Source organism: Hibiscus syriacus, unplaced genomic scaffold (genome assembly GCF_006381635.1).
Source record: "Hibiscus syriacus cultivar Baekdansim isolate YM2019G1 unplaced genomic scaffold, ASM638163v2 tig00111758_pilon, whole genome shotgun sequence".
In the NCBI taxonomy this organism is placed as follows: Eukaryota; Viridiplantae; Streptophyta; class Magnoliopsida; order Malvales; family Malvaceae; genus Hibiscus; species Hibiscus syriacus.
The window spans coordinates 2,677,023-2,696,229 of NW_024063170.1; the positions used below are offsets into that span (position 1 = coordinate 2,677,023).

The 19,207-nt window shown below is 35.9% G+C and overlaps 1 protein-coding gene, 1 long non-coding RNA gene and 1 other non-coding gene across 3 annotated transcripts; all 3 read right to left on the minus strand.

The window, feature by feature from the left end:
- Positions 1 to 330: 330 nt before the first annotated feature.
- LOC120169308 (protein PHOX1-like) lies at positions 331 to 2,829 on the minus strand. The gene is made up of 2 exons (XM_039177488.1): positions 706 to 2,829; positions 331 to 586 (listed from the first exon to the last, which is right to left on the minus strand). The coding sequence occupies exons 1-2, from the start codon at positions 2,756 to 2,758 to the stop codon at positions 438 to 440; spliced, it is 2,202 nt and encodes a 733-aa protein (XP_039033419.1). The 5' UTR covers positions 2,759 to 2,829; the 3' UTR covers positions 331 to 437.
- Positions 2,830 to 6,025: 3,196 nt separating this feature from the next.
- Positions 6,026 to 17,306, minus strand: LOC120169273. The gene is made up of 3 exons (XR_005520650.1): positions 17,159 to 17,306; positions 12,617 to 12,619; positions 6,026 to 6,036 (listed from the first exon to the last, which is right to left on the minus strand). It is a non-coding gene; the product is annotated as an uncharacterized LOC120169273 (long non-coding RNA).
- On the minus strand, positions 16,698 to 16,847 carry LOC120169383. Its single transcript, XR_005520659.1, has one exon. It is a non-coding gene; the product is annotated as a small nucleolar RNA snoR145 (small nucleolar RNA).
- Positions 17,307 to 19,207: the final 1,901 nt, after the last annotated feature.

Consider the following 19,207-nt stretch of genomic DNA (forward strand, 5'->3'; position numbering starts at 1 on the left):
CATAAAAGATCAATCGCCACTCATACATAGATTCAAAATTAGCTGATTTTTTTTTCATATGTAATGGACAAGGGGAGATATGATAGTAATTTACCTCCAACGTCAGGTTGAGAGCAACTTTCCGTGGAAGACCTTCGAATTATGAAATACCTTCCGTAGGACTCGATCCCACAACCACAAGATTAAAGTCTTGTACTCTATCAACTGAACTGGACGGGCATTGTCACAAAGGAATGATATATTAGAATCCAAAACCCATACTAATTTTCATCAGAGTGACGATGGTAAAACAATTCCTATTTTGGAAATGATGAAGATTAAGAAGTTTACCTATCCTAGTAGCACACAGAAAACCGATCTCGAAAAATGAATCAAACATAAACTGAAGCACTTGCACTTGTCAAATGCTCCAAAAGAATACGGAATCAAAAGAAAACTCAAACTTGCTCCAAGACAGACTGAAGCTTTGGAGCGCGGCGGCGGAACAATGGCTCCAGGCGGAATGATGGAACACCAACCTGCCACCTTTTCACATCATACATATCATTCCATGCCTGTACAATCTCATCGATTTTGAACCCTACACCTGCAATGAAATTTAGGGGATAATTTTTTTCTTGACAAGCAGTTTTCCAGGCAGCAACTCAAGTGACAAGAAAACAAGTGCGACGAGGGGAGTTTAGAGATGACTCCTTTGGTGTATACCTTCCGATGCAGACACATTAGAGCAGTGGTTCTTTAACATAACAGCTATATCTGTAGGAGAAGCTCCAGCAAGTTCAAATTTCTCAACCGAAACTGCCAAACATTCTTCCCAAGTTGGCAGCTCAAGCTTGTATTCGACAGCAGAACGCTCGTAAAGCAAAATTCCCCACAAAAGGTATATTTGTGAAATCATATTTGCAGCTTGCTCGGTAGCTTCTTCAGGAGAGACATCTTGAAATAGTCCATCTAAACCCATTTTCTGCAGATGGGTCTTATACTTATCGAATTTGGAGAGTCCATTCAATCGTTTCTCTTTCATTTCCTCCCACATCTGCATACCTTTCTCCATGTTGTCCTCTGCCTCGTTATAAAGTTGCAGGACCTCCTGGGAAACCCCGGCTTCTAAATCGAGCTTACTCCCAACTGCGTGGTACCAACAGAGTTTTGCTTGCTCGAACTGCTGTTGTCCCAAAGCAAGAAAAGCTTCGTAAAAATCTGGTTTGATCTTTAATGCTTCCTCATACTTCTTTGCTGCCAATCCATACTCTTTTTGCACCCACTCGTATCCGCTTGAAATATGTGCTAATTTGGATTCCTTTGAACCATCTTCTGTATAGACATGCTTCCTTGCCCTTGACATATGAACATTTCCCCAATTGAACAATGCCAGAGCTGCCATCTCTTGGAACTTATCCGCAGCTATTTCGAAAATCTCCTGTGCATCTTCACTTGTCACAGTCTCCTCCATTGCTTCCGCGTACAACCTCATCCCAAGTTCATGAAGATCCAAGTAAGAATCAGAATCAAATCCGACATAGTTCTTGAACAGACGTGCAAACTGGACAATCCAATCCTCAACACATGTTCCCTTAATAGCTCCTACACCACAGCCTGCATCACCAATATCATCAACAACATTACTCAACTTCTCTTCGCTCTTGACCACCTCCTCTTTACTTGTTTCTTCATAATCCTGTTCCCTGTCGGGACTAGTTTCAACAATATAGAAGCGAAGCGATCCACCGCCAACACTGGTAGATGATTCAGCCAACCCAAGTTCCTCAGTAGAGGTGATTGTAACCAAATCTCCCTCTGGATCCTTGTATTTCACAAGGATACGCTTCAATCCTGGAAACCTAGCCTGAGCAATATCCCTCACCAACTTAATAGTACAGTTGACCGGTATTTGCGCCCACCGAATATCGTCTCCGAGCACCATTTTCACAGGCTTCATAGGCGCTTGCGCTTCCACAACAGGCTTCTTCTCTTCCTCAACTGTCTTCACAACAATCTCCTTATCATTAACGTTCTCAACACTAACCTTCTTCTCCTCCACAATGACCTTTTCGTCAGCCTTTTTCTCTTCTTCAACCTTAACCTCATTCTTTTCACTTTTCTCAACATGTTTTCCTTTGTTCTTCTTCTTCTTCTTCACCTCCTTCTTCACCACATCCAGAAACCACATTGACTGTGCCGGTTCATTATCAAATAAACCGAGTTCATTTTCATTAACAGTAATACCCTGCTCCTCCATAGCCTTTTTAACACTCTCCATAATATCCAAAGCAGATAAGTTTTTGGGTTCCATCGTTAAAACATTATAAACATCCCTATAAGCTAAATCCAATTTATTCAAAGCTTCATAACACCTAGCCCTTTTCAACAAGGCCCTGGAATATCTAGGAGAAACCTCCAGAGCCAAATTACATTCATCAATGGCGCGTGGGTACTCGCCGATACCCATTTGCATGTAACAAGCAGCCATGTTGCCGCGCAGATAGGCGACGTCGAGGTGGTTCTTAGGAAGGAGGTTAAGGGCTTTTTCGTATTTTAACATCGCACCTTCGTGGTCGCGTTTTTGGAAGAGAAGGTTACCTTCTTCTTTCAGCTCTTGGGACAGGTTGATGAATATCGTCGTGCCTTCGTCGAAAGCCTTCGACGTCTTGTTTTCGCCGCCGCCACTGCCGCTGCCGACGTACTTGTTTTGCTTGTTGGATTCCACCACTTTCTGGGCGGCTTCTTGAAGCTTCCTCTTCCCCGTCGGCTTCCCCATTTTTTGGATTAAGAATTTCCCGAAATTAACAAAGAAAAAAATCCAATCCAATCCAATCCAATCAAATAATAATAATAATAATAATTTGAAGGAACTTAACGCTAATTTCAAAGCGAACAAATAGAGGGGAACGTTTATTTAGATTTCAGATAGGGGTTTGTTTTTCGTCAACGTTTTGCGGGGGAATGGAAAAAGTCACTTTCCAAGCGAGCGCGTTTAGTGAACGGCCCAATTGGGTCAATTACTTTGGAATTTGGATGGAAGATGTTAAGTGTGGTCTTTGTGATTAATATTTCATATATACTACTTTACAACCAAAGCCGACCAGTCTCCAACTCACGACACAGGAGCGTGTGGGTCTCTTACCTTAAAACGGACGGTTTCTATGGTCTAATTACGTTTCCATTCATGTATTAGCATAATCTTTATTTTTATTTACTTTTTATTTTCATGCGAAATATCGTTTTAGTTATTTTTTATATAAATTCTTATATTTTAACATCTAATTAGTATCCTTTATTTGGTTAAAAAATACGGGTCATTGTCCCTTCTGCAGCCATTTTGTTGAAACATGCCTTGCGTGATTGCAGTGCCATTAGTTCAATTTTCCATGCTGCAGGTTTTCGAGCCTATATGATATTCGCATCCTGGGAATCGATTGGTCCATGGTTAGAATCACTCCTCACGATCTTGACTAGGGATGAGTTTCGCTTCATATTGGTGTTGCTCTATCATATCTGGAACCGACACGACACTTTCATGCATGAGAATCTCATACTATCTGTGTGGCATGTAGTGCCTTCCAGTCGGCCTTTGTTGAGAGCGTTTGATAACGCGAGTGGATTAACGGGTCTCGATCGGCTGGCATCAGAAAAAATGTTGTAAGCCTTCCCATTCATCTATCAAGATAAATGTCGATGCTGCTTGCCTGATGAGTTCCAACAGATCGGCGATTGACATGTTGGCTCGAGACTATAATGGCTTGGTGGTCTCCTGTCAAGCCTCTCCATACTACGGGCCATGCGATATCAGTGTGGCTGAGACTGAAACTCTGCGCTATGGGATAAAAATGACTTTAGATCTACAGGCTCCTTTGGTTACAATTGACAGTGATACATTAAACGTTGTTCGTCAGTTAACCCTCACACAGCTGGATATGTCCATCGTTGGATTTCACTTAACTGAGGCTCGTAACCTGCTTCGGTAGCATCCACACGTCAAGGTCCTTGGTATTCGCAGAACAGCAAATTCGGCTACCCATGAATTAGCAAAGTTTGATTCATCTTTATCCGCTTCTTTGTTTTTATATTATGACTTTCCTTCAGCTATCTCCGATGTACTTATGACTGATGTTATTCATGGTTAATGGAAGCAATACATGTGAGAAAGGAGACATCGGAGGCAAGATATGAAGAACGACCGAAGACCGGAGTATAAGAAGAGAGACTTAAAGAAGGGAAATATACTGAAAGCGTATTAATGAAAGGTACTCCAACCCATTACAAACAGTTACAAACAGTACTTATATAGCACCACTCAAACAAGCTTAACAACTATGATCCAACAGACCAACCAACTTTTAACAAACTCAATTAGTTTTGACTAATTCAATACCAACTAATTACATTTTATTATATTATATTTCTAACATTCACCCTACTTTCTTCATTCTTCTTGAATTTTCTTGAAAAATTCAACTTGTGACTAAAGAGCTGATCAAACAATGTCGCACCTTGCAAGCATGTTGAGCTGGAAATTGCAAGCTAAGAATACCAATTTTCTCTTCTTTTACACTACAGCACATGTTGCAAACGTCTCATGTTATTTTTCTTATTTCGTCTTTACTGTCTTTCTTTCTCTTATTCGGACGATCTTTTTGTTGGGAACAAGGTGGTTAAGCTACAGGTTCTCGAGTGTAATCTGAAACCTCTCTTAGGCAAGAAAACATCTTATTTTTTCTAGATAAAGAGAGCAAGGTTGTTAGGCTCTTAAACCCTCCCCATAAATTTCCTTCTATGGTAACTTGGTTGTTAAGCTTTCAAGTTTCATGACACACTTTGGAGAAGAAATACTAGTGGATGAAGAAATCAAATTGTCAATAACTGAGTGAAGCAACATTGTAGTAAGAGTGTCCATCATTCAACATCAACTTACAACCCATTCTCCACTAGTTTCCAGCACCAATCCCTTAACAAAGAATAAACTAGCAATGCAGCACATCCACAACATTGCAACACCTAAAGGAACTTGTGCGAATGGAAACAAAGAATTGACCTCACCTAAAGAAGGGAAATATACTGAAAACGTATTAATGAAAGGTACTCTAACCCATTACATACAGTACTTATATAGCAACACTCAAACAAGCTTAACAACTTTGATCCAACAGACTAACCAACTTTTAACAAACTCAGTTAGTTTTGACTAACTCAATACCAACTAATTACATTTTATTATAGTATATTTCTAACATTCGCCCTACTTTCTTCATTCTTCTTGAATTTTCTTGAAAAATTCAACTTGTGACTGAAGAGCTGATCAAACAATGTTGTACCTTGCAAGCATGTTGAGTTGGAAATTGCAAGCTAAGAATACCAATTTTTATTCTTCTTTCACACTAAAACACATGTTGCAAACGTCACATGTTATTTTTTCTTCTTTCGTCTTTACTGTCATTCTTCTTCTCTAATTCGGACGATCTTTTTGTTGGGAACAAGGTGGTTAAGCTACAGGCTCCCAAGTGTAATCTGAAACCTCTCTTAGGCAAGAAAACATCTTATTTTTTCTGGTTAAAGAGAGCAAGGTTGTTAGGCTCCTAAACCCTCCCATAAATTTCCTTCTATGGTAACTTGGTTGTTAAGCTTTCAAGTTCCATGACACACTTTGGAGAATAATACCAGTGGATGAAGAAATCAAATTGTCAATAACTGAGTGAAGCAACATTGTAGTAAGAGTGTCCATCATTCAACATCAACTTACAACCCATTCTCCACTAGTTTCCAGCACCAATCCCTTAACAAAGAATAAACTAGCAATGCAGCACATCCACAACATTGCAACACCTAAAGGAACTTGTACGAATGGAAGCAAATAATTGAACTCACTGCAAACTTTTGATGTGAATAAACCTTCAGAAAAGAAATTCTAAAAAACAATCTATTCCATAACAACAAGGTGAAACAAATCCGACACCAGCAACATCATTAAAACATTTGATCGAACATATTGGAAGCATGCACACCGAACTGTAACTATCGCAGATTATCAACACTAGCAAACTTAAAGAAATCAGAACACTCTATCAACGCCAGCAACTACTAATAGAAGTCCAAACAGGACACGAATCACCAAAATAAATGAAAATTTGGATCCAATGTAAAGCACAACTAAGGTTCCCGGAATGACTACAACTTATGAATCAATTTCTTTCATACCAGGAACAGGGATAGTAGTTGAATCGACAATATTCCCAGTAGCGATGATGACGACAACGACAAAACACATGCACTATAGCAGATGAAGCAATTAAGAACAGCGGTTGAGAAGGTCAATCACCAACGAGAAAACGTCACCAGAATCGTCGAAAATGAACATTTGCGACAACGACAACATTATCTATCAGAACGAAAAACATGCAACCAAAATTGTGGCGAAAGAGATGATTTGGATCAGATCGTTGACTGAGGAAGAGGAAATAATCGGTGATGACTTCGTGATCAACGCCAGCGAGCGAAGAAGCAGTCAGTCCAACATAAAAACAGTGTTGATGACGAGCAATGGAGAGAACCATGACAGAAGTAACGAAACAGATATGACGAAAGTAATTAGCAACGGAAGCAGGAGAACAATGAGAACGAAATTGTACTTGAGCCCTGTACTTTTTAGAAAAAATAAATGTGACCCTCGAATATTTTTTGTACTTAATGTGAATCGAACTAGAAAAAAAACTTAATATAATCATTTGACTAACGATTTTTGTCGTTGACCATTACGATACTGACGTGACATTTCACAGTATTGACATTGTAGTCCACCGTGCTGTCAAGACAATTCACAGTAGTTGGTAATGTGGCTTACGACATGACAAATGAGCTAAATTGATTTTTTTTAAAATTTGAGGGCCAAATTAATTTTTTACAAGTTTAAGGACTTATTTGATTTTTAAAAAAACACAAATATTTTAAATTTAAAATATAAAATATGAAAAAATATCATTAATTATTAGTATTATTTATTAAATAAAAATAAGTTATATTTAATTTTAAAATATTATTATTTAATTTAATTTACTATTTTATTTTCCATTGAAATTACAACAAAAGAGTCAATCAAAATGGTTATTCATGTATCAAATGAAAATAAGGATAATGAGAATTCATAACTATGAGAAGGACAACATAATATATATTTTCATAACATTTTTGTACAACTAATATTTAATAATTCAACTGTCAAATTGTCATATATATGTAAAACTATGAATTAATATGATCTTTATCATATTGGTCTAAAACTATGTCATTTATTCATGTACAATTTAAATGAATATAATATAAAATATGACCATCAAATTATCAAAATATTAATCTACGAAAATTACGAAAATTATATAAAATTACTTTAACTTTATACTAATTTAAGTGATCACGCCTCTTATTTGATGAAGGGAATAAAATAAAGGGTTAATTATCTCATTTATATATGAACTATACATGATTTCCAGTTTCATATATAATGTTTAAAAAGTCTTAATTTTATACATGATATTTTTGCCGTTAACAGATTCACCCACTCCCGTCACGGAAAGTGACGTGGAACTCTACGACAACGACAAGTGGCACTTTAAAAATATGTTTTTTAGGTAAATTACACCATTCATCACTCAACTATCTTCTCATTCTTATTTTAGTTACTAAAGTTTAATTTTTTTAATTTAATTATTAAACTATAAAATTACTCTTATTTTAATAACTCAAATTTATTTTATTAATTTTTATGACATGGCGTCTATTAATAACTCAAATTTATTTTATAATTCAAAATTAAAAAACGAATAAATGTTGATTTTTTGTGGGCATTACCATTAAATTTGAAGGTTTTGTCGGAGTTAAATAAATTATTTAATTAAAATCACTTTCGTTACTTTTGCCTTCAACTTTGAACCTTCCTACCCCTCTATTCTTCTTCAAAAACCTTTGGTCGAGTTCTCCCAATGCTTGCTTTCCTTTTCCATAGAAACCCAAACCCTTTTCTCGTTAATCGAATTTATGGTTAGGTTTCTTCCCGTAATCCATTTTTCAGTTCATTAGCTTAGGTCAAGCATGGGAAACCAACATTTTCCGTTTCTGTTTTTAGGCCTTTTGAAGTAGACGACGAAGCGATCAAAATTGTGGGTTGAACTTTGGGTATCTTCTGATTTCTGAAGATATTGACTTTGGCAGGAATTCTTCAACATGTATACTACAAAAAATGATCCATTTATTCAAGTGGAACCCTTCTGTACGAACTTCAGGTATTGATGCATATTCCACAAAATAGAAACCTTCAAGTCTTCCCTTTTTTCCTTGGAAAGAGTATACAAACATCCCTGTATTGATTCTGAAAGCGAGGACAGTAATATAGTATTTACCCTTTCATGATTCCCTGAAAAGAATTAGATTATCTGGGATGAAGTCAGGGAGAGAGATGCTGACCGTGATAAAATGCTGCTCGAGCTCGAAAGAGAGTGTTCGGATGTATATAGAAGAAAGGTAGACCAGGAAAATCATTGCAGTGCTCAATTATGACGGACGATTGTTGATTCTGAAGCCGAGTATGCTGCCATCTACTTGGCAATGGGGAAAAGGCCAGTGCAAATTAGGCAGGTCAGGAATGAAACAGATCATGTATGAAAATTTTATTTGAGAATATTTGTACCTAAGCCGGTGTATTGTGAAGAATATTAACTTTGAAATGTACCAATTCCTTATGATTATTAGATTTAGGGTTGGAGGAAAATGATGTGAAGAAGCTTAACTTGCTAAACCCATTTGGAGAATTTTAATTTATTTATTTTTTATTTTAATTTTATGTAATAACAATATTAATAAAATAATACTAATGGATGCCACATCATAAAAAATATTAATAAAATGATATTAAATGATGCCATGTTATAAAAATATTAATAAAATAAATTTCAGTTATTAAAATAAGAGTAATTCTATAGTTTAATAATTAAATTAAAAAAATTACTTTAGTGACTAAAATAAGAGTGAGAAGATAGCTGAACGAAGAATGATGTAATTTACCTAAAAAAATAAAAACATGTTTTTAAGTGACACATGTCATTTTATTAGTGGTCGTAGGGTTCCACATCAATTTCCGTAATGAAAGTGAGTGAATCTATTAAAGGCAAAAAACATCATGTATAAAATCGAGAATTTTTAAACATTATGTATGAAACTAAGAATATGATATAGTTCATGTATGAATGGGGTAATTAGCCCTAAAATAAATAAATAACATTAAAAAAGGGTAAAATAGGATTATCAGGCCAACAAATGTTTCTGTCTTGGAGAAAGTTGGAACAATCGCATAGCCAAAAGAGATAGTTGTCGGTATCGAACACCACCAAAAATGACAAAGTTGGCTTTGTAATTTCAATAGAAAATAAAATAGTAAATTAAATTAAATAATAATATTTTAAAACTAAATATAAATTTTTTATTCAATAAATAATAATAATAATTAATGGTGTTTTATATTTAATTTTTTAATATTTTTATATTTTATATTTTAAATATTTATATTTAAAAAATCAAATAAGCTCTTGAACTTAAAAAAAATCAATTTGACTATCGAACTTAAAAAAAAATTTGGTTTATCTGTTACATCATCAGCCACATCACTAACCACCGTGGAATGTCACGTCAACACTATAGACAATTACGTCAGCATCATAACATTCAACCATAGAAATCGTTAGTCAAAATATCATATTGGGTTATTTTTCTAAGTTTTAGGTTGCATTAAGTGTAAAAAAATCGAGGACCACATTGGTTTTTTTAGAAAAGTACAAGGGTCTCAAGTATCTTTTTTCCTTAAATTTAAAAGTTATTTTCTTAAAAAAATTAAATTTAATCCTAATTCATCCTAGAGAGGAGGGGAGAGGGACTTTAAGAGAAGGAGAAGAGTACTCATATTGGATCTAGAACTATGATTTAAATGAATGTAGAAAACAAAAATGAACAGTTTAATTAATTGATCAAATATTTGTTTATTAACAAATTATTCATTGAATTAATTCATTGTTTAACAAAATATTTATTGTGTTAATTCATTTATTTAAATTTGTTGTAAAGCAAAAATACTCAATGTATTAAATCATTTATGCAATTTTGATGTAAAGGGAAAATGTTCTATCTATATATAAATATAAACTATTCACTAAGTAGTTTGATATTTTTAAAATAATCTAGAGTGATTATAAAATAAAATTTGTTTAAAATTTTTATTAATAATTGACAAGACATACACTTAACAGACGGAATTATTTAAACACAATATCTCTAAAGTGAACAACACTCCCTTAACTATTAGAACCATTCAATGAATTTAAATGATTTCATATCTAAGGTTGTAAGTGTGACGAGACAAATCTTGAGGTACTCGAGATCGACTCGGTCAAAGCTCGATAAACCCTCGATTCGAATGGACTCAACTCAAGTTCTTAATGAGCTGAAACGAGCTACTTGATACTTGACTCGAAAACCTCACGAGCAACTTGAAAATACAATATATTAAGATTTTTTTTTTTAAAAAATAAATTATTAAGAATATTAACATTTATGTGTTGATTTTTTTTTTTAAAAATACAATATAAGGTTTTCATTTATTTAAGGTTCGGGTTCGAGTTTGATTGTTTGAGCTTCAATCGAATTAGATTTAAGATTTTTTTTCATTTTGAGCTTCTACGAGCTTCAATTCATGGTTTCGAGTTCGAGTCGAGCTTGTTTAAAAATAAATTATTAAGAATATTAACATTTATGTGTTGATTTTTTTTAAAAATACAATATAAGGTTTTCGTTTATTTAAGGTTTAGTTTTGAGTTTGAATGTTTGAGCTTCAATCTAGTTAAGTTTAATATTTTAGGCTCGCAAGTTTTCGAGCCGAGTCGAGCTCCATTTTTGAGTTTTCGAGTCAAGTCGAGTCAAGCTCAACGATACTCGAGCTCGACTTGACTCGTTTATAGCCCTATGAATCATATCTGACATTCAATACATAGGCTTAATACAAAAATAAATGCCTAAACTATACCCAAAATTGACTTTTATGCCTAAAGAATTTTTCGTTTAAAATATGTATCTAATGTTTATTTGTTATACTTTTAATAGTAGACACTAAAAGGGTAACAGAAAATATATCAAACACTTATTAAAAATTCTTTAGGCATCAAAAGTCAATTTTAGATATATTTTAAGAACAAATTTTCATATTAAACCCAATATATATTAGAGCAATTTCATATTTATTATAAAACATTGAACTAAGTAAACTTCCTCCATGGCAGAGTGTTGGGAAATAAACCAAGTACAAGTAATTTCCCTATAGTCAGATTAGTGAGAATACGAAATAAAAGCGGAAAAATAATACCCGAAATTGATAACGGAGTTCAGCCAATTGTGCTTACGTCTCCGGACTGCTGCAGATCTTTTACTAAGAGAGAAAAATTACAGGTGTTTACAAAACACTCACTACTCACAAGAAAGCTCTCTAGTATTGGGAGAAAGAAATGATTTTTGGGATGGTTTTGAAGCTAAATGAGCTAGGGTATTTATAGTTGAAACTTAAGAACTTAATATTGTAAATACCCTAAAGCCTAGGGATTATTATGATTATCCCATTATCATTTTTCAACAAACATCTACCAAACTTTGAAAAACTATTTTTCAAAGAAACATTTACCAAACTTTGAAAACCATTTTCAAAGAAACATTTACCAAACTTTGAAAACCATTTTTTCAAAGTTGGTTACCAAACTTGAAAACCATTTTAATAATTTCAACAATCTCCCACTTGAAGACTGATTTTAATCTGTCTTCACACCTCGATCAATGCAACAGCTTTTCTAGTCTTGTTACTCTAGCATGCCAACTGAAGTTGAACACAACTTCAGTTTGTCTGTAGTCACCGTCTTTGTCAACATGTCTGCCGGATTTTGAGCTCCACTGATCTTTTCAAGTTTCAAAATCCCATCTTCTAGAAGAGACCGGATAAAATGATATCGCAATTGTATGTGCTTTGTCCTGGAATGAAAAGATGGATTCTTTGCTAGATGTATAGCACTTTGACTGTCGCAATACAAGACATTGTTTTCTTGTTTCTTGCCTAACTCTTCCAAGAAACTTTAGAGCCAAACCATCTCCTTGCTGGCTTCCGTAACAGCGACATATTATGCTTCAGTTGTGGAGAGAGCAACTATCTTCTGTAGTTGAGAAACCCAACTCACTGCGGTTCCTCCTAGAGTATAGACATGCCCTGTAGTGCTCCTTCTGATGTCAACATTTCTGGCTAAGTCAGCATCTACATAGCCTGTCAGTATCGTATCTCCACCTTTGAAACAAAGTGTTTTGTTTATGGCACCCCGCAGATATCTGAGGATCCATTTGACTGCTTCCCAGTGTACCTTGCCCGGATTATTCATATGCCTGCTAACAGCTCCCACTGCTTGAGCAATATCTGGTCTGGTACAAACCATGGCATACATCAGACTTCCAATTGCTGAGGCATACGGCACCTTCACCATGTGTGCACGTTCTTCCTCCGTCTTTGGTGACTGTTCTTTGGAGAGTCTGAAATGAACACCTAAAGGTGTACTTACTGGTTTAGCATCTTGCATGTTGAACCTGGAGAGTACTTTGTTGATGTACTCAGCATGTGATAATATCAAAGTCCCCGACTTTGTGTCTCTCTTGATCCTTATCCCAAGAATCTGCTTTGCAGCGCCCAGATCCTTCATAGCAAACTGCTTTGACAATTTTTTCTTCAAGTTTATAATCTCTTGCATGTCTGAGCCTGTAACGAGCATGTCATCAACGTACAACAATAAAATAATGAAGCTATTGTCGAACCTCTTGATGTAGCAACAATGATCTGCTTGGCATCTGGTAAAACCACTGCTACTCATGAAACTATCGAACTTCTTGTACCACTGTCTAGGAGCTTATTTTAAACAATACAAGCTCTTCTTCAACCTGCATACCAGGTTTTTCTTGCCTACCTATGAAGCCTTCTGGCTGCCTCATATAGATTTCTTCCTCCAAATCACCATGAATGAAAGCTGTCTTTACATCTAACTGCTCAGATGTAAATTCTCTGCAGCTACAATTTTCAACACCAGTCTGATTGTAGATAGCTTCACGACTGGAGAGAAAATTTCATTGTAATCAATACCTTCTTTTTGTTGAAAACCTTTGACAACCAATCTTGCTTTATAGCGTTTGCTCCCATCGTGCTCTTCTTTGATCCTGTAAATCCACTTGTTATGGAGCGCTTTCTTGCCTGGTGGTAATTCATCTAATTCCCATGTCTGATTTGACATAAGCGATCCATCTCATCTTTCATGGAAGACTCCCACTTGACTGAATCCTCCACTTGCATTGCTTCATCATAGCACTCTGGTTCACCATTGTCAGTCAGCAACAAGTAGTGCCAAGAAGGAGAATACCGTTGGGTTGGTTTAGGAATTCTGGAGGAGCGTCTCAGTTCTGGTGTGCCTGGTTCTTCCTCTTGAACTGCTTCAGGACTGATCTGAACATCATTTCCAGAAATCTCCTCGAACTCAGTAAATTTCTTTGTTTCAACTTCGGTATTACTTGATTATGCGGTTGACCTGTCTTTGTACATCACATTTTCATTGAAAATGACGCCTCTGCTTCTAATGATCTTCCAATTTTCGTAGTCCCAAAATAGGTAACCAAACTCATCACCACCGTAACCAACAAATATGCATTTGTTGGACTTGGCATCAAGTTTACTTCTTTCAGCAGAGTTTATGTGTACATAAGAAATACAACCAAACACTCTTAAGTGTGAAAGGTTATTTCTTTCTTGCTCCAAGCTTCCTCTGGTATTCCGCCATCCAAAGGAACTGAGGGCCCACGGTTGATCAGGTAAGCTGCAGTGTTGATAGCTTCAGCCCATAGAAATTTGGGCAATCCGGCATGTATCCTCATGCTTCTGGCATGTACATTCATAGTTCTATTCATGCACTCTGCTACGCCATTCTGCTGCGGTGTTATGAGAAATTTTGTCTCCATCTTGATCCCATTGTTTGCGCAGAAATCTCTGAATATACTATCTCTGTACTCTCCTCTATTGTCAGACCTCAACCGCTTGACTTTTAAACCAGTCTCATTTTCCACCATGGCCTTCCATTTTCTGAAGGTATCGAAGACTTCTGATTTCTTTTTCAGAAAATAAACCCACACCTTCCTTGTTGAATCATCGATGAAGGTGACATAATATAGTGAGCCTGCAAGAGTTGGAACTGGGGATGGTCCCCATACATCAGTATGAACCAATTCTAACCTTTCTGCCTTGGGTGTCTTGCCAATCTTTGCAAAACTGACTTTCTTTTGTTTGCCAAAGATGCAATCCTCGCATAGTCCGACATCTACATTCTTTAGATCCGGCAGCTTCCCTTTTGACAGAAGTATCTTCATTCCTTTCTCGCATATGGCCAAGCCTTTGGTGCCATAGGTTTGATTTTCCATCAACATCGCTACTGCAATGATATTCTCTAAATTTGAGATTACATAGAGAGTATCAGTCTTCTTACCACGAGCAATGACGAGTGCTCCTTTGGTAATCTTCCATTCACAGCCTGAAAAGGTTGTACTGTATCCTTATCCATCAAGCTGTCCTACAGAAATCAAATTTCTTTTGAGACCAGGAATATGTCTCACTCCTGTCAGCTTCCAGGTGGTCTGGTTTGGCAGCTTTAGTCGGGTTTCCATTTCGACGATCTTCAAGGTTTCATCTCATCAAGATGAACCTTCCCAAAATCACCACTGACATAGTTCTCCTGATTCTTGGCATGGCGTGGAGAGTGGAAAGATGCCCCTGAATCCAAAATCCATGATTTAATCGGACTGTTGACGCTTAAAATCATAGCATCACCTGTCTCCTCCGTCATGTTGGCAGATTCCTATGCGCCGGTATTGTTCTTCGGTGCTCGGCAATCTCTTTTTGAAGTGGCCCTTCTTGCCGCAATTATAACAGGTAAAATCTTTATTTCCTGTTCTTGATTTTCCACTTCTGGATTTCGATCTGCCACGATTTGAATTTCTTTCTGAAGTTCTCCCTCTGGACTCCGTGTGCAAGGCTGAGGAGGTTGATTCTTCACCCGATTCTCTCCGTTGAATTTCTTCGCTCAGTACCAGATCTCGAACATCGTCGAATTTTAATTTGTTGTTTCCCGATGAACTGCTGACTGCTGTAACAGTAGCATTCCAACTGTCTGGTAAAGATGATAAGAGAATTAAAGCTCAAACTTCATCATCAAATTCAATTTCCACTGAACTCAACTTGGTTGTGATTGTGTTGAGTTCATTTAGGTGTTGTGCCACCGATGCCCCTTCCGACATCCGCAAATTAAATAATCGCCTCATCAAATGAACTTTGTTTGAGGCCGATGGCTTCTCATACATACTGGAGAGAGCCGTCATAAGACCCGCCGTGGTCTTTTCCTTTGCTATGTTGAAAGCAACATTGCGGGATAACGTCAGTCGGATAACTCCGAGGGCTTGTCTATCGAGAAGAGCCCAGTCTTCATTCTTCATGCCCTCTGGTTGTTTTCCTGAGAGAGGTTGATATAGATTTTTCTGGTACAGAAAATCTTCAATCTGCATCTTCCAAAAGCCAAAGTCCGTACCATCGAACTTTTCAATTTTCACCTTCCCTTCATCTGCAGCCATCGCTCCCACTCGAATATGGTTTCGTTTGGATCATTTCTGACAATTTTTGCGAACCACCGTTGTATTAGAACACCTCCGTCGATAAATTTGTATCGCCGACAAAATTTTACTATTCACGAAATTCACTATTCATGTGAATAGTAACCTCACAAAAATTGACAAAATTCACAACCAAAAAGCTCTGATACCAATTGTTGGAAAATTAACCAAGTAAAAGTAATTTCCCTATAGTCAGATTAGTGAGAATACGAAATAAAAGCAGAAAAATAATACCTGAAATTGATAACAGAGTTCAGCCAATTGTGCTTACGTCTCCGGACTGCTGCAGATCTTTTACTAAGAGAGAAAAATTACAGGTGTTTACAAAACACTCACTACTCACAAGAAAGTTCTCTAGTATTGGGAGAAAGAAATGATTTTTGGGATGGTTTTGAAGCTAAATGAGCTAGGGTATTTAGTTGAAACTTAAGGACTTAATCTTGTAAATACCCTAAAGCCTAGGGATTAATTGTGATTATCCCATTATCATTTTTCAACAAACATCTACCAAACTTTGAAAAACTATTTTTCAAAGAAACATTTACCAAACTTTGAAAACCATTTTCAAAGAAACATTTACCAAACTTTGAAAACTATTTTTTCAAAGTTGATTACCAAACTTGAAAACCATTTTAATAATTTCAACACAGAGAACTCTGATTCAATGAGTAAAATTCAAAATAAAAAACGTTTCTAAACCAAGTTTAAGGTAAAGTTATTAAAATACCAAATTGAGATTAAGAAATAATATAGAATTGACATAATTAAAAATGTTATAAATTTATTTTTCAGTTGACAATAAAAAATATTTCCTCCTAATATTTTTGATTCGTTCATTTTCTATCACTCGTTGACCTTACGACAGAATTACCTGTAAATCAAACCGAATAGTTGAGATCAAGTGTATTTGACGCTCTATTTTAATCAATATTGAGGCTGAGGAAAATGTAGCCGAAGGTTCAAGACGCTCCAAAGATGGAGTATTGGGCATCCTACGATTCCGCAAAATGGATTTGCGAAGGCATTTGTTAATTTGTTAGAAAGGTTTCGATTCAAAGAGTTTCACACCCTTCCTGCTGGGACCTTCGCCACTTCAACCAAACTAGAAAGCAAAAATAAAGGGGAACATACAAAAAACCAATAACCATTTTGTTTTAACGAGCAGAAAACCAGAATCAACTAACACACCGGACCGAAAGAGATCGTCGGCCCGGGTCGTCCAATCTCAACATTGATTCTCGAAGGCAAACTTGGATTAAAGTGCATCGTTTTGGCACTCCGTCCATAGGTCCTTCGTTTCTCCACACAGAATAATTATTGATGGAAATCAAATCAGTGCAGGCTACAAATCATAAATCGAAAGCAAAGGGGAAGAGGGAAGCGATGCTCAGTGAATACGAACCAGAATATATCAAGGATTCATTTCGCGGATTAGTTATGAAACAAATCGCGCAATCGAATTTCCTTTCCAGGCGTTATCTTCATAGCATATATCCCAACTTTTAAAGAATCAAAAGGAGAAGAAAAAAACAGGAGAAAAACGAAACAAAGGAGACTGCGTGAGACTCATTATAAAGAACGAGCTGGATCTGGACATTCATTGATATTCAGTCCAGGCCCAATAGGCAATTTAGTTCATTTAAAATACAAGAGTAAATTACATTATTTTTTTTTTTTGAAGGGAGAGTAAATTACATTACAATTGTTCTAAGTAGGGGTGTTCAAAACCAGACACTCGAAGTACCGGGTAGTATATATGTTGGCCCGTGATTGACCTGTTAAGTTTGGGGGCAATTTAGTTCATTTAAAATACAGAGTAAATTACATTATTTTTTTTTTTTGAAGGGAGAGTAAATTACATTACAATTGTTCTAAGTAGGGGTGTTCAAAACCAGACACTCGAAGTACCGGGTAGTATATATGTTGGCCCGTGATTTGACCTGTTAAGTTTGGGTACCTGGAAGTCAGGTACCTATAAATTTTGAGTATATGTATTTTCGGGTCACATGTATCTAATTTATCTTTTTTTTAATTTAATTTTTTTTAAATCACCTAGAAAATACATAAAAATTTAAAAGTTCATTATACACAATTCATACACAAAAATTAGTGATTTGAAGTTAGTTTTAAGGATAAATATTTGGATATATATATATATTAAAGTTTATTTCCAAAAGAAAAAATTGAAATTATTAATATCAATCGTGATTTTTTTGAATCTCACATTGACAAATCAATAAAAAAATTGTAAAATTTTAAACTTAAAAGTACATAATACAAATCTAAGAAAAAAAATTAGGGATTTAAATTTATTTTTAAGGTAAAAATATTAAGTAACTTAAAATAAAAAATATAATTTAAACCATATATATATTATATGTTGGAGAAAAGTCAAAAATGATGGGCGTAGAAATGGGGGCGCAGGTAACACATTTTCAACAAAGATAGGAGAGGGGGGCACCGCCTATGCACATTTTTAACAAAGGGGGACGCACGTTTTCAACAATTCAGTGCCCCCAATTTTTAATTAAAATGTAATTGGCATAATTACATTTTTAGTCACTGCATATTTTAGGGTATTTATAAGATTAGTCCCTAAGTTTCAGCTATAAATACCCTAGCTCATTTAGCTTCAAAATCATCCCAAAAATCATTTCTTTCTCTCATTACTAGAGAGTTTTCTTGTGAGTAGTGAGTGTTTTGTAAACACCTGTAATTTTCTCTCTTAATAAAATATCTGCAGCAGTCCGGAGACGTAAGCACAATTGGTTGAACTCCGTTATCAATTTTCGGGTATTATTTTTCCTGCTTTTATTTCGCATTCTCACTAATCTGGTTATAGGGAAATTACTCGTACTCGGTTATTTCCCAACAACTGGTATCAGAGCTTTTGGTTGTAAGTTTTGTCAATTTTTTTGCGAGGTCACTATTAATTACTATTCATATAAATAGTAAATTTCGTGAATAGTAAAATTTTGTCGATAATAAGAATTTGTCGAAGGAGGTGTTCTAATACACGGTAGTTCGCAAGAATTGTCAGAAACGATCCAAACGAATCCAGATTCGAGTGGGAGCGAGGAGCGATGGCTGCAGACGAAGGGAAGGTGAAAATTGAAAAGTTCGATGGTGCGGACTTTGTCTTTTGGAAGATGCAGATTGAAGATTTTCTGTACTAAAAAAATCTATATCAACCCCTCTCAGGAAAGCAACCAGAGGGCATGAAGAATGAAGACTGAACTCTTCTCGATAGACAAGCCCTCGGAGTTATCCGACTGACGTTATCCCGCAATGTTGCTTTCAACATAGCAAAGGAAAAGACCACGGCGGTCTTATGGTGGCTCTCTCCAGTATGTATGAGAAGCCATCAGCCTCAAACAAAGTTCATTTGATGAGACGATTGTTCAATTTGTGGATGGCGGAAGGGGCATCGGTGGCTCAACACCTAAATGAA